This window comes from Amyelois transitella, chromosome 19, assembly GCF_032362555.1.
Source record: "Amyelois transitella isolate CPQ chromosome 19, ilAmyTran1.1, whole genome shotgun sequence".
In the NCBI taxonomy this organism is placed as follows: Eukaryota; Metazoa; Arthropoda; class Insecta; order Lepidoptera; family Pyralidae; genus Amyelois; species Amyelois transitella.
Genome location: NC_083522.1, coordinates 5,518,923 through 5,533,746, shown reverse-complemented (window position 1 = coordinate 5,533,746; position 14,824 = coordinate 5,518,923). Strand labels below are relative to the sequence as shown.

The window sequence follows — 14,824 nt, the reverse complement described above, 5'->3', positions numbered from 1 at the left end:
TGATTTGTTCTCAGCCTTTGGCCACAAAGCTAAAGACAAGGTGTATTTATTGAAAATGCTACTCAAAGTTTTTATAAAGATCTCATGATAATACTGATCAGAAGAATGCTGGATAACGAGCTCTAGGCAACGATAGGTGAAAATGCAAGAACACACAAATATAAATAACAACAATGTCTGAAAAATTAAAACGTTTTTATTTATTTTGGGTACTAAAATACCATACATAGCATTTGATAGAATCACGTCTTTATCCATTACGGCCACGTTCAGTTGATAGCTTTATGATGGAATAGAGATTTTAATAGTGACAGGTTGCTGCCACATAACTTGGAAAAATCCCAATAAATGGTTACATTTTTACGGCAGATCATATTCTTGTTACTAACATATTTATTTAATATAATAATAATTTAGACTATTATGTAACCTGCCATTCTACAACGATTCTAATATAGATGTAACTACTTTTACAAACACATGTATTTGCAACCGTGGAATTATTCAGCTGTTGCGTTGTCAACTGCTAACTTATAAAATATTGTTTCCAGACCTTGGACCTTTGATCGCCGCCGAAGGTCAGTCTCGTGGACTATGGGATCGCGCACAGATTCTGTTACGCATGCGTATAAATAAACATTTGCAGAAAATAAAACAGTATATTGTCACATCGGGTCAATGTTTCTGTCGGTCAGTCTGTTTGTTGAAGATTTCGGGGTGGCTTGCCAAAAATAAAGCTGCAGTGCAGTGGTGGGCTTGCACCGAACTGCGGAGCCCGAAAGGTCGATACCAGTCAGTGACGGCGCGCCTTCCGACGTGAACGGGTGTCCCGGGCTGACATTGCAGATTTCGGCATTCACGCTGAACGCACCGAGTGTTTTTATTTATAAACAGTGATCATTACAATTTCATTTATGAATGAAAGTAACTTTTTATGAGCTTGACGGAGAATGTGAGAACCAGTGAGCTACGGTTACAGGATGTTACATAAATTTGCGATAGGAAGGTAAATAATTGTAGTGACACTCTCGCATCTTCGGCTATTGTAATTTACTTCTGATACTGATCAAGTGGTGTCAATTATCTCATTTTTACGCTTCGATAAATAATTAAAATGATGGTAATAATTGTACTAAACACCCGCAGAATCTTAGATAATTTTTCACATCTTTCAGCCGCTAATTAGGTTCTAATTCTGAACAAATTCCATACAGCATCAAGTAGGTAGTAGGTAGGTACCTAGACATATCTCTACGTATGATAAAATGAGGTGTCAGATAAAAGAAACTTTATCGTTTAATTTATTCGATTATCCTATTAATTGTTCTTACTTATACGTTAGTAATATGTAAACATCGTAACGTTTATAGATATCAAAAGGAACTTAGATACTTATATCATCGTGATTTAATTTGCGTATGGAATTTATGAAGTTATATTTATCAATAACGCATTTACATTCTTTACGACCAAACCAACTACTACACTATAAGCCAATCACTTTAAAACCTTAATGAGAAAATGATCTATATTAATACAATGAAACGAAACAAGCGAAATTGCTTTTAATTAAAATATTTTACTTCATTATTGGTTAAAAACCGGCCAAATGGGAGTCGGACTCGCCATCATTACGTTTGTTACTCGGAAAAATATATTTTTTTTATATTCACGTTTCAACCTGTTTTTTTTAAATTGACTTTATCAATTAGAAAATTTTCATTATCAATATACCTACCTTACTAACAAGGCGCTTAATTAATTTTATCAACTTCCTACCTGACATGTATGTCATGACATGATGACAATAATTGTGTGTTACAAAAAGAATTGTAAATAATAAGTACTTACTTAAGTGAAAAGAGCAAAATTCCATTCAATTAAAATATTTTACGTCATTTATATAATAAAGGTAATTAATTGTAATTGTGTAATTGCTTACTGTTTGCGTGAGCTTTCTAGATATTAAAGTATTGCCCTTATCTCCATAGAATCTAGAATCCGGTAGGGCCAATGAATTTAGTTAAGTACACTAATCTTATCAAAATTTGCCCATAATATGGCATTTATCGAGTCCTTTTAAGGAAAACAATTGAAATGAATTTAAAACAATTTTTAAATTTTGTCAATTTGTAAATTTGATTTAAGTTCGTAATCATTAAGGAGTTTTTGTCATTTCTGATATATTTATTAGTAAATTTATTATATTTATTAATAACTCATATAGGAATAAGCAAAATCAAAACAAAAATTACTTTAAAAAAAAGATGATTACAAACTAAAATTCAATTTACAAATTGTACAGTCTCTGCATAGCATCAAATTCTGATTAATTGTATATTCCAAGAAAAACCTTAAAAATAAAAAAAAAACTAAAATTTTTCGGTTTGAACAAATTTAATTTCAATAGTTGTATTCTTACTCTCAAGCATATTAATTTTCATTAGGTTTACGTTTAAATTACGTTTAAAAAAAAAACAAAATAGGGATTCCATAAAATTGTGAAACTTAATTGAAATAACATACAATATTAAAAAAAACTACGTTTTTTCTACACACGCTTCATAAGTACATAATTTGTTTTATTGTAATGGACAATTGCGGAATTGTTGCCCATATCTCTATACGGTCTTGGCAACATTTTTATTATAATTTAACAAGGATTAAAATTTTGTTAATAACATGTAGTTTTTTACAAACTTTTATTTTAAAATTTACATAAACGTATCTATTTCACATAATAACCAATTCGAAAACATCTATCTATGACTTGCCTACATTATCAGCGAATCACAAAAAAAAAGTATATCACCACTATGGTCGACGTACAAAATTGGTTTGCTTTTCTTTGTTTCCCACTGTACTTTTACTTATTTTACTGTCAAACACCGAATCTCCAACTATATCAGAACGTAGGCGTACCTACTTAACGTTAATTGTGCGCATTCAAGAGTCAGATCTTTATAAGGGCTTTGTTAATTTTACTATGCTTAACTTGATTATTCGCCGAGTACAAACGGGAAATGAGTTTTTTGACCCAACAGTCATTTAGCAACTTTTGGCTACCAGCTTGTATGGTATGGTCACAAGCCACTGTGCGTGACGAACGATTCAATCGATATAACGTTACTTCGATTATTCGGATAATTCGATGATGAATCTATTGTTATTCACATTTGTTGACCTAAGATTTGGTTAGAATTCATTATTCGTTAAAAAAGGTAAAACTCTTTTTTACCTTAATGTACACAGAAGAAATCTCTGCATGATAAGTAGACCGCTTATGCAATTTTCTGTTATTTTTAAGTATATTTTATTTTGCAACCTGTGTTTGTTTTTTATGTAATTAATATATAACAAACGTTTAACCATTCGACTTTTGACAAGATTTTGTTTACTTCTGTTTAGTTCTATTTCCATGCTGTCGTAATTGAAAGGCAGGTTGAACCAAGACTAATTTGTTTATTCAATACCCACAAATAAATGACATGCACCAATAATAATCACAACATCTTTCCCTCACAAAAGAAAATTAACAGAAAAAAAATTAAAATAATTTGTTATGTTATGAGTCAGCAACTTAAACAATAATATACATAGAAAAAAAAAAAAAAAAAAACAAGAAAAATAAACATATAACCGACTTCAATACTACATACCTTAATATATATATATTATATATCTAGATTAATGTATATTTTTACAGTTTTTTATAAAGGCTAATCTTATCATTGTAATTTTTATGGGATCACCGCTGATATATATAAGCCCTTTTAAACAAAAATATATTAATCGAAAATTTGGAAAAAAAAAATGACTAAGAAAATTGGTGAACATACATACAAAAATAAAAATACTTACATACATTTAATTTTATGAAGTCGGACAATTAACAATAACAGCTTGGGTGAAGTAACATAGTACAATCTTTTATACCAATTTTATACAATTCTAATTTTAAGCTCAGATTGCATTATGATTTATTTTTCCCTATTTAGTTTGGCAATAATAGTGCGGGCCGCCTCAGCCGCCGGTCTGCGCGCGCGATCTAACCGGCCTTTCAAAATATCACCCCGGGAGTCCTCAGAGAGACGCGACCCATCCCCGCTGGTTAAAACAAACGTAGGATCATCTGCGTTGTCCTCACTTTCGGCCATGGACCAATCCTCTTCCTCGTAATGTTCTTGCTCCTCGGGCGTATATTGGGATGGAGAAGAAAGAGCTGCCTCCACATTAATTAAATGGCGTCTATTTCTTCTGTACCGCTTTCCTGTTGAGTCTATTACGAAGTAGGAGCGTGGTTGTGGCGCCCGCGCCTGGACGCGCGCGTGCTTCCTGTCTCCGGCGTCCACCATCACCACACGTTGCCCAGCCCGCAGCTCCGGCAACGCTCGTGCTCGTTTATCATAGTGCTGTTTGTCGCGGGCTTGCTTGCTTGTGATAGCCTTATAATCGTCACGGTTGTCACGGCTGGGTTGCAGTTTACAGTCGTGAGATGGGAGCCTGGAATTAAGCCTGCGTCCCATAAGTAACTGAGATGGTGAGCTAATTCCATCCCTGGGAGTTGTTCTAAGGTTTAGCAACCCTAAATAGAAATCAGAACCAGATGACAAAGATTTGGTTAACATATTTTTAACTATGTGTACTGCCTTCTCACTTCGTCCATTTGATACCGGATATTTCGGCGAACTCGTAACATGTTTGAACCCCCATTGCTTACTAAATGTAGCAAATTCCTTCGAGGCATACGCTGGCCCATTATCAGTTATCAGTTCCTGTGGGATGCCGTGCCTTGCAAATTGATCCTTCATCGCTGTTATGACTGTCTTGCTAGTAATGTTCAGCAGTGGACAAACTTCGATATAATTCGAAAAATAGTCGACTAAGATTAAAAAATACTTGTTACCGTTCTGAAATATGTCCGAGCCTATTTTAGCCCACGGCAGGCTCGGGATAGGATGTGGCAAGAGCGGTTCCCGCGCGGGCCGCGCCACCCTCTCGGCGCACGTCGCACAGCGGCGTACTGCACTCTCGATGTCTCGAGACATCCCTGGCCAGAACATCACATCCCGCGCATGCCGTTTGCATCTATCTATACCCATATGCCCATCGTGAACTCGCTTTACCATTTCGTACCTTAACTTAAATGGAATATAAACCAAATTATCTTTAAATATTATACCATCGACATATTCAAAACTTTCCTTATACGACCACTGCTCTTTTACTCTTTCATCCACTTCATACTTATAATTTGGCCAGCCATTTTTTATATATCTTATAATTAACTGACATTCTTCATCTTTCATTGTATGCTCCTTTATCATACTCAATTTACTGTCACTAAACCTAACATTTTCTATAAGAAAACATGATTGCTCCGAAATTTCATCACTTACTTTTTGTTGTAACTGTTCAGGTAAAGGTGCCCTCGAAAGGGTGTCTGCAACGAACATATATTTTCCAGGTTTATACGTAACCTTGAAATCGTATCCCTGTATACGTAACATCATGCGCTGCAGTCTGGCTGGAACGGAATCCAACGCCTTATGAAATAGCGTTTCCAATGGCTTGTGATCCGTCTCCACTGTGACATCTTTACGGCCATAAACATATTGGTGAAATCGTTCGAGCGCAAACACGATCGCCAACAGCTCTTTTTCAATTTGAGCATACCTGCATTGCGTGTCGGTGAGTGTGGATGACGCATACTCGACCGGCCGGCCGCCCTGCATGAGCACTGCGCCGAGCGCGCGAGAGCTCGCGTCTACTGATAACAGCACCGGCTCGCGCGCAGAATACAAAGCCAGTACAGGCGCGGCGCACACTGACTCTTTTAAACGCCGCACGGTCGCTTCATGTACTTCGTCCCAATTCCATACAGAGTCTTTTTTCAAAAGGATACGTAGAGGAGCCGCTATCTCTGAATAATGTGGTATAAATTTTGATAAATAATTTACCATGCCCAAAAAACGCTCTAATGAACTCCTGTCTTGCGGATTCGGCATGTCACGAATTGCCTTAAGTTTACTTTCATCTATTTGCATACCTTTGGAGCTAAAGGTATGTCCAAGGTAAGTTACCGTTTGAACACAAAATTCACATTTTTCTTTATTAAATTTAATACCAGCATCACGTGCCCTATTTAATAAAAGCTTAAGCCTCTCGTCATGTTCTGAAATTGAAGACCCCCAAACTATGACATCATCAACAAATGAATCTACGCCCTCTAAGCCCTCTAATATTTGACGTATTTTTTGATGAAAAACTTCAGATGCACAGTTTATACCATAAGGTAAACGTAGATACTGGTATCTGCCATATGGTGTTCCAAACGTACATAAATCAGCGCTATCATCATCTAACTGAACCATCCAAAATCCAGATCGAGCGTCTAATTTACTAAAATACCTAGCTCCTTCTAATTTAGTCGCGATATCAGTGAGCGTCGGCAACGGGTAGTGTGCGCGTCGCACGGCCCTATTAAGCGGCCGCGGGTCGAGGCACACTCGAATGCTGCCATCTTTTTTCGCCGCCACTACGATTGCATTCACCCACGGGGTCGGGTGCGTCACTCTTCTAATAACGCCTAGATTTTCCATTCGATCTAATTCGATTCGTAACTTATCTCGTACGCCCACGGGTATTTTTCTAACGGGACAGACTGACGGCTGCGCGCCCGGAATTGTTACTATTTTGTATTTGCCAGGCAACTTTCCCAAACCTTTGAAAATATCATCATACTGGTTAATATCTATTGAATATAAACGTTTTATTAAGCCTAGTTGTTCACAAGAAAATTTGCCCAGCACATTTTGACAGTCGTGTTCAGAAATTATGAAACGTAATTTATACACTTTATTTTTATAAAACCAATTGATGTAACATGATCCAACAATAGGAATAAAATTGCCACAAAACGATAAAGCTCTCGTATTATCTGATGTTAACTCTGATAAGTTCAAACCCAATTTACAATATGTTTTCAAGGACATTACATTTAAATCCGAACCAGTATCTAGCTTAAATCTTTCTTTTAAATCACTACCATATAAAAATAAAGTCTCATACCATTTGTGGCTGTCCATACCGTCACCGAAATTGTCGACCGTGGAGACGTAGTACAAATCTGAATCGTCAGTTGATAACTCTTCCTCAATTTGGTATACTCTGCTCTTTAACTTAGGACATGCACTTTTAAAATGTCCCCGTTCACTGCACCAAAAACATTGAGCATTTCTAGCCGCACACTTATAGTCTCCGTCACACTGATCCTTCATGCAAGCCCGACACGCACTCCTAGAAGCTGCCCCGCGTCGGCCGCCTGCAGTGGCCGCTCCCCGAGCGCCGGCCGCACGGAGCTGGCCCCGCGGCCGCGGCCGGCCCCAGCCGCCACGCGCCGCTCGCGACGGTCCGCCTGCGCCGCCGTACACCACGTCCACGGCTGCCGACGACGCGCCCCCGTCGGTTACCGCCTTGGTTCCTTCTATCTGCCGTTTTTCCTCTGTAGACATCTCACTAGCTTGACAAATCTTCACAGCTCGTGCGAGGGTCAGATCCTCAGCTCTCAGTAATCGATCACGTATTTTTCCATCGGTGACCCCGCAAACAACACGATCGCGTATCAGACCTTCTTCGAGATGCTCGAATTCACAATGCTGCGAAAGTATTTTCAATGCTGTGACGTACTCATCGACAGATTCACCATTTTCTTGATTTCTTGTAAAAAATTTGAAACGAGCCATGGTAGTATTTTGTTTCGTACCGAAATGCTCATTAAATTTGCTGACCAACTTGTCGAAATTCTCCCGATCAGTCTCCTTTTCGAATTTAAACGTAGTATATACGTCGTAACCTTCTGAGCCTATCAGGTTAATGAGGAGACTGGCTTGTACATCTGTCGGTTCTTTATAGACTCCCGAGGCCTTCAGGAACACCAAAAACTGCTTGTACCATTTTCGCCACGCGTCAGCGCGGTTTGCCGGCCCGCCCTCTAGGCATAATTCCGATGGCGGACGCGCGTGTTCCATAGTAATAATAAAACACTATCACTTTTTCTACGTACGAACACTTAATTTTAGCTTAAAGTCGACTTTTTATACCGAAAATTAATTATTTTAGACGACACCTGACACCATGTCGTAATTGAAAGGCAGGTTGAACCAAGACTAATTTGTTTATTCAATACCCACAAATAAATGACATGCACCAATAATAATCACAACACATGCAATATCATGAATATATTTTTGAATAGGCGATATATTGCCTTAATGTTTTACCATTTTGCCCAAGAAGTAGCATATAATCAAAAAGTAAGATATACTTAGGCGCCTCTATCAGATCCCACTTCTCAAGTAGAAAAACCGAGGCATGAAGAGAGAATGTAGGGCGATGCAGCCTGGATGGGAATAATTTGATTTTTCTAATTAACCGAATTCTAAGAATCAAGTGAATATAGGGAACTAAGAGGTAGTGCATGAGATGATTAAAGGTAGGAAAAGAAAGTCTGCGTTGTGTTAGAAGGCGCGATGTGTCAAAACGAGTTTAATGGAACTTAGCTATTTTGACATAAACCTTTTAAATCAAAAAAGTGAAAAAAATTTACTCTCCCGACAAATTTGTATAACCTAAAATTTGACATTTTCGAAATGCGCATTGGCAATTTTTCATATAAAAAATCTTCTACCAGCGCCTTAACAGTTGAGTTCAACTTTCGTGCAAAAAATATATACTTTTCGCTTTATAAAGCATGTTTTCATGGAAAGTACTCAGTTTCATCTTATAAACATGCTGTGATTTTTTAAATTGAAACCTTAATAATAAAAATTCCTTACCGCTATCTAACAAAAAATTACTAAAATAGACACCTACTAATTTTTTTTTATAAACAATTTAATAATTTTAAATATATTTTAATATTTGTAAACAATTCTCACTGGAAAAAACTGAGCTTAATTTGTTCAAGGGCGGGCATACCAATTACGTCATGGCACATTTGTGTTTGTGCAGTTACTATTAGCATTTAGCTTATCAAATTATTTTGACACACCTTAGTTTCTAATTAAACTAACGAACAAATTACCCACTTTATCGAAAGCCTTTTTGCATCTCCCTTACTCGTTGATAGCATTCTTATCTAAAATCCAAGTGGGCCTATTCACGGTATTATGTTTTATCTTCTCTCTCATAAAGACGTAATCAAATCAGGAACCGAATCGAGCTTATTACACCTTATAGTCTGTTTATACGTATTAAGTGACGAAGTAAATAAGTTAATTTTAACTTAAATTTAAGTCCATAATCGTTTACACGTGGCATTAAGTGTTTAACTAAATGACAATTTAGTAAATGCCGCGTCCACGAGGTGTGTGGTCCGAGAGGGGTGGTTGCTTATTTCAAAAATAGACTCGATTCTAATTCTACAATATTAATTTGATAACTTACGACTTATGAACGATTAAGTGATCGTTTATACGCCATAATTTCGTTAAAATTAAGTTACAAATAACTTTTTTGCTCCTTCACTTAATACGTAAGTATAATCAGGCTATTAGACCCCATCTTGCTTACCATCAGACTGAATTAGGTAAGTCTTAATGTTCAGTATAAAAATTGCGTACGTGTTATCGTTTCGAATGCCTAAAGAATACCTACTCTTATCGCCAGAATTTCGTTGGAAAAATCTCAGGTAAACGCTAGTCATGGAAATAAATTTCTAAATAAGTAGTACCTATACTTACACGTATTCCCCAATAGAATTTCCCAATCACAATAAAACAAACAAACGGGTTTTCCATATTTAATCTTTATTATGTAACGGTTATACTATATCGATAAAAAACGGTAACTATATATATGATATAATAGGTACTCTTACATTTACGATTTGATATAAAAATGTTATCAATAAAATTCTCGGGTTTCATATTAATTTGTTTGTGTACACACATACATACCTAACATTGCACCTAGACCTAATTTAATTAGTAACATTAATGATACTAAAATAAAACAAACTTATTGTACCTGTTCATCTCACCTCAATTGATAATAAAAATAATCTTAAGGTTACTGGCAATGAAGGACAGGAGAAATACCTACATCTTTTTACTTAATAAACCTAGGGAGGTAATACCCATTACATACTAAATTTCTTAATTACAAATCTCATAATTGAGACTCGGAAACTCTATGCTGATATTAATTTTGTCACCCAGAGGTACTATGAATGGATTATTGTATAAATTAAAAATATGCTCGGCACTAACATGTAAAGAATTTAAAAGTTGCAATAGGTAAAACTAACTAAATAAAAAAATCCCTGAACTAGATACTAACACTTAAATACAAAAAGCTATACACATACCAATTACTGGCGCCTGTCTGTCTGTTTGTTTAGTTATAAATACACAGTTTATAAATAAACTGACGATAAATAACTGACTCTATTTCCAGTTTAACTGATAACTGCTTGATTTGTTATTTTTAGATACAATTATACCCTTTTGTCTGTCATTCCAATATCGACTGTCATTAGAAAAGTAAACCGTAGTCGTTCGTGATTTCTTTGAAAAAAGATAGTTTAAATTATTTAAAGTAACTAGTAATAGTAAGGAATAATAAGTGTATGTATTTCCATTCCAATTCGGTTAAATTTAATTTTTTTTAACCACACCTAAAATTAGAGACTTAAAACATACTTGCGTCTTGATTAAGCGATAAGTACTTTCTTCATCAGTAACGATTGACTTTATTTCAGTAATAGTAAGAGAAACCTGTCATTGGCCTTATAATAGCGTAAGATTAATACTGTATTACTATTTAATGTATACGCTGTTGGTTTCTTTAATAAAATAAAATAAAAAAATAAAATGTAATACGGACGTCATAGCACATTTGAATTTCTATTTGCATCTCGGTTCTGATATTTATTTGATTGCTTAACAACTACACACATATATGAACTCAAAAATTTACGTGCTATTCTTATACACTGTAGGTACACTATAGGTACACGACACATCACGCCTATGGTTTCAATTTCAATTACTACATGACATGTCTATTGCTTTTTATTATTCGGATCTATGGTAATGAAAGTATTTTTGTGAGTATAAAATAAGATTGTTGTCGTATTTACGTTAAAAATAACTATACTAATATCGTGAGATTTGTGACATGACAAAAACAAACCGGTGTACAGTTAGAACCATATGCAGTTAAAAGATTTCGGACCGATTTACTTGATTATACTGGTAAGCAAATAACAACAAAGTTCAGTATTACCAAAGCCGATAACTTCAATATATTATATTTTAAGATTTGCCTTAATGCACTATGGTTTAATCCTTTTTTTAAAAATAAAAATCGATTCAATATTTTTTCAGTGCAATGATTAGTAGGTACATGTCATTCACCATATTGCTTTTTTTTGGCGCCTGAGTGCGCCCAAATCCCGTTTACATGGAAATGACAAACAGACACACAAAAATATCTCTGTCGTCATTGAAAATATAAACAACAATACTTACTTGGTGCAAAATTGTGGGAAAGTGAAAGGTAAACTCGTTGCATTTTAAAACCTAGTCATACTTAATAACTGTTACAAAAATTTGATTATTGAGTTATTTCTTTTATTATGCAAAGCGTAATAATCTATCACCTTATCCTTTTCATAGGTCACAGATTAAAAGTTTTTATTAATTTGGTACCTACATTTAAAAAATATTTTGGGGTCGTTGTTGAAGAAAAAGGCTCTTGGTTCGTACCTCTAATAGTAAAATTGGCTATCATGGATGCTTATTATTGGCAGTTCTCCAAAACTGCAAAGCTGATAGTTTGTTTGTAAACTCTTTATTGCACATAAAAAATAATAAAGTATAATAATATACTTAGTTATGCGTACTTAGTACAAAATTAAATAGCAGATAGTTTAACTTGTGAAGACCGGGTCATTATTGTACTCGGCTTTATAATTTTTATTGAGGTCATTATGACAAATAAATAATGTACCTACTTAACGAGTTTACTTCTGTATCCACGTAAGTATGTCCCCAGACATTTAATTGTGATAGACTGTGCTCAATCTGGGTTATTTGTGTCGAATATATCTTATATCGATTTGACGTTAATCAGCGTTACCTTTAATGGCTAAAATGTGAGAGTTTTGAAGCAATCTTCTTTAGTATTTAAAGCTGCTTCAAAACTCTCACTTTTTGCCAGACAGGCGATGAATCAGTTATCATTGGCCATGCCTACAATCTTATCAATATGTATTATGCTTCTTACTCCTGACCTTAGTCCCAGTTAGATCCTCGCCTCTTTTGACATAGGAGCCCGGAGAACGCCTTTTCGGTTATTATTTTAACCGTTATACTTAATATTCACAAAACCGACTTGAATGAAATTTTAACAGACATTTACTAAGCGTTGAAGTTACAATATTTAGTTAGGTCAAACATTCTGAAACATTCGTTTCTTTTTCTACTTTATTGTTTGCCATACTGGCCTCAATACATCAATCATACCGTTATCATATCGCTGTTTATATCACATGCTCTATGTTAATCTTCTGTTTTATGGTAACTATTGAGATAAATCTCTCAATAGCCACAAATTTTATGATGTGGTAGAAATAAAGATATAAAATATGCCAACACTTGGTTTCCGGTGAATATCATAAAAATATCGGACAAACAAAATAAATAATTAAGGGATTTTTTCTTAAAGAATTGTAACAGATGTTGTTTAGTAGTTCTTTTAATGTAAGTAGCAAATTTGAAAAAAATTTATGTGACGCTGTACATCTCAAACAACTTGATGAACTATGAGCAGATGCAATCAAGTATGGCATTAATTTTCCATAGCACTACACACACATATATACGAGTACACTACCTACCTCATAGCTTAATTTGGTTTTCACGCTACCAATAACCTGATCTTTGAATATAATATAATCTTTATTTGCTTTTGATAAGGTTTCACAAAAAGTGTAGCATTAAATATATTTCCTCCTGATCAGCCTTTCATTATATTGATTATATTAATTGTTTTGATTAGATTTTTTATTTGTTTGATTGATGATGATAGTATTTATTGTGTAAGTACTATTATTTATTATAAGTTAAATACAAGAATAGATAAAATAATAAAACTCAAAAATATTTTTTTTTTATTGCAGTTGAACCAACAACATGGGTAGAAAAAATTTGACCGTGATGCGTCTGGGGAGGTGCATAGCATTCCTCGCGGCCGCTGCCTTCCTCCTACCTTTCACCATCTTGCTGATGGTGGCCGATCAACAGTACCACCTAACCTACAACACTAAGCGGGTGTTTTATCAAGAGGTTAGTCTTATTATCATGTGATCTCAATTTATAAATATTTCTTAAAATTTTCGGAGTTAATTGAAATGTAATCAGATTAATGTAATCACTGAAATTGGCTTCACACGTAGCTGATAATGCCCAATATTTGTTATCCCCACTTGTATGTTCAAACAAGAGATTACCTCATAATAATTACCTCATTCAAACCTACTTATCATTTTTAATATCCTTATCAGTACTATTTATGAGCCTGAGAGAGGATTATGAAGTCCAATACGATAAAGAGATTTTCGCATTTAAAATATTTTGAAACCTGAGATTTTGAAACGTGCGAATGAAATTAAGTACAACACTAGTGGACTGCGCGGGTCACGTTTATCACAATATTGCATGCATCCGAAAAAGTGGGTCGATATTGAACCTATTGGATTTCTATATCATGAATGCGAGAAGACAGGTAAATTGAGGAACCATAAGGTAACGTGTTATTTTATGATATTCAATGGATCGAGAATTATTTAAACTTAATTGTACGACAAATAGATAGCAAAAGGCGAGTTTAATGATGGAAGCTCTATCTACCAATTGAATAGTGAGAAAATGTAGTTGACATTTTCTCTCTATTTGATTGGTAAATATTATCAAAAATCCTCGCGACAGACTTGTTCCATTATTTCGAGATCCATTGTACATGAAACTAGTGATAAAAAATAATATCAATATTTGCATCACGGAACTGTACCACGGTGAACGAATAGGAACCCGTGCAAACAGGATTAGAAAATACAGCGACATGAAGACAATGACATTATTCATACTTTTATTCAAAATTTGGAAGTGTATTTGTTTGTCTGTTTTTAACGTCAAAACCATTGAACAGATCACCATAAAATTTTGTAAACATAGTAGTGTGGAGTACGAAGAAAAACTTGTGTACATTTAATAAGGTATTTGCTTGGGGGCGTTCTGATGTATAAGGGAAGTGCATTTCAGATTCTTACAATCATAATGGAGGGATTTCCGACTTTTCCCCAGAGAGCATGGAAAAATATCCTTATCAAATAAGCATTGGTTATAGTTAAGTGTAAATAAAAGTGATAGCATAAATATATTTTTGCATTAATTTTATCGGTTTGACGTCAATGTCGCTTTTTCATATGTTTATCATAAAAGTTAATTCTTTACGAAAAAGAAAATAGCACATATACCTAAAGCTTATTAAGCAAAATATTTGTGATGGTTTTCCATATATTTTTTTCAAAAATCTATTGCCGTATAATAGTTTCTTAAGTTATGTAACTTACTTTAATATTTAATTATACTTATGTCAGCATTTAATTCTTCTATAAAATAAAGGGGATGAATTACGCGTCTCCATACGCGGTATTACCGTACCTATCACTCCCGCATAACCGTTAACAAAAAATTTAGCGCAAAAAGGCACAGGTTTAAATAAAAACTGGTTCAAGGCAAAGGATTTTTAAAGTTAT

General features: G+C 34.8%; 2 protein-coding genes across 3 annotated transcripts in view; one reads left to right on the top strand and one right to left on the bottom strand.

The window, feature by feature from the left end:
• The first annotated feature begins 801 nt into the window (after window positions 1-801).
• The window catches only part of LOC106132604 (carbohydrate sulfotransferase 11), a 43,130-nt gene continuing 29,107 nt past the window's right edge, over window positions 802-14,824 (top strand). For both annotated transcript variants that reach the window (XM_013332054.2, XM_013332053.2), the window contains exons 1-2: window positions 802-1,006; window positions 13,187-13,352. In XM_013332054.2, coding sequence (XP_013187508.1) covers window positions 13,200-13,352 — 153 coding nt within the window. In that variant the 5' untranslated portion in view covers window positions 802-1,006; window positions 13,187-13,199. The remainder of the gene's footprint in view (window positions 1,007-13,186; window positions 13,353-14,824) is intronic.
• Window positions 3,981-8,030, bottom strand: LOC106139587 (uncharacterized protein K02A2.6-like). Its single transcript, XM_013341060.2, has one exon. The coding sequence runs from the start codon at window positions 8,028-8,030 to the stop codon at window positions 3,981-3,983; it is 4,050 nt and encodes a 1,349-aa protein (XP_013196514.1).

Bases quoted from the DNA above. Each gene is read 5' to 3' on its own strand.
- LOC106139587 (XM_013341060.2), bottom strand. From the start codon at position 8,030: ATGGAACACGCGCGTCCGCCATCGGAATTATGCCTAGAGGGCGGGCCG.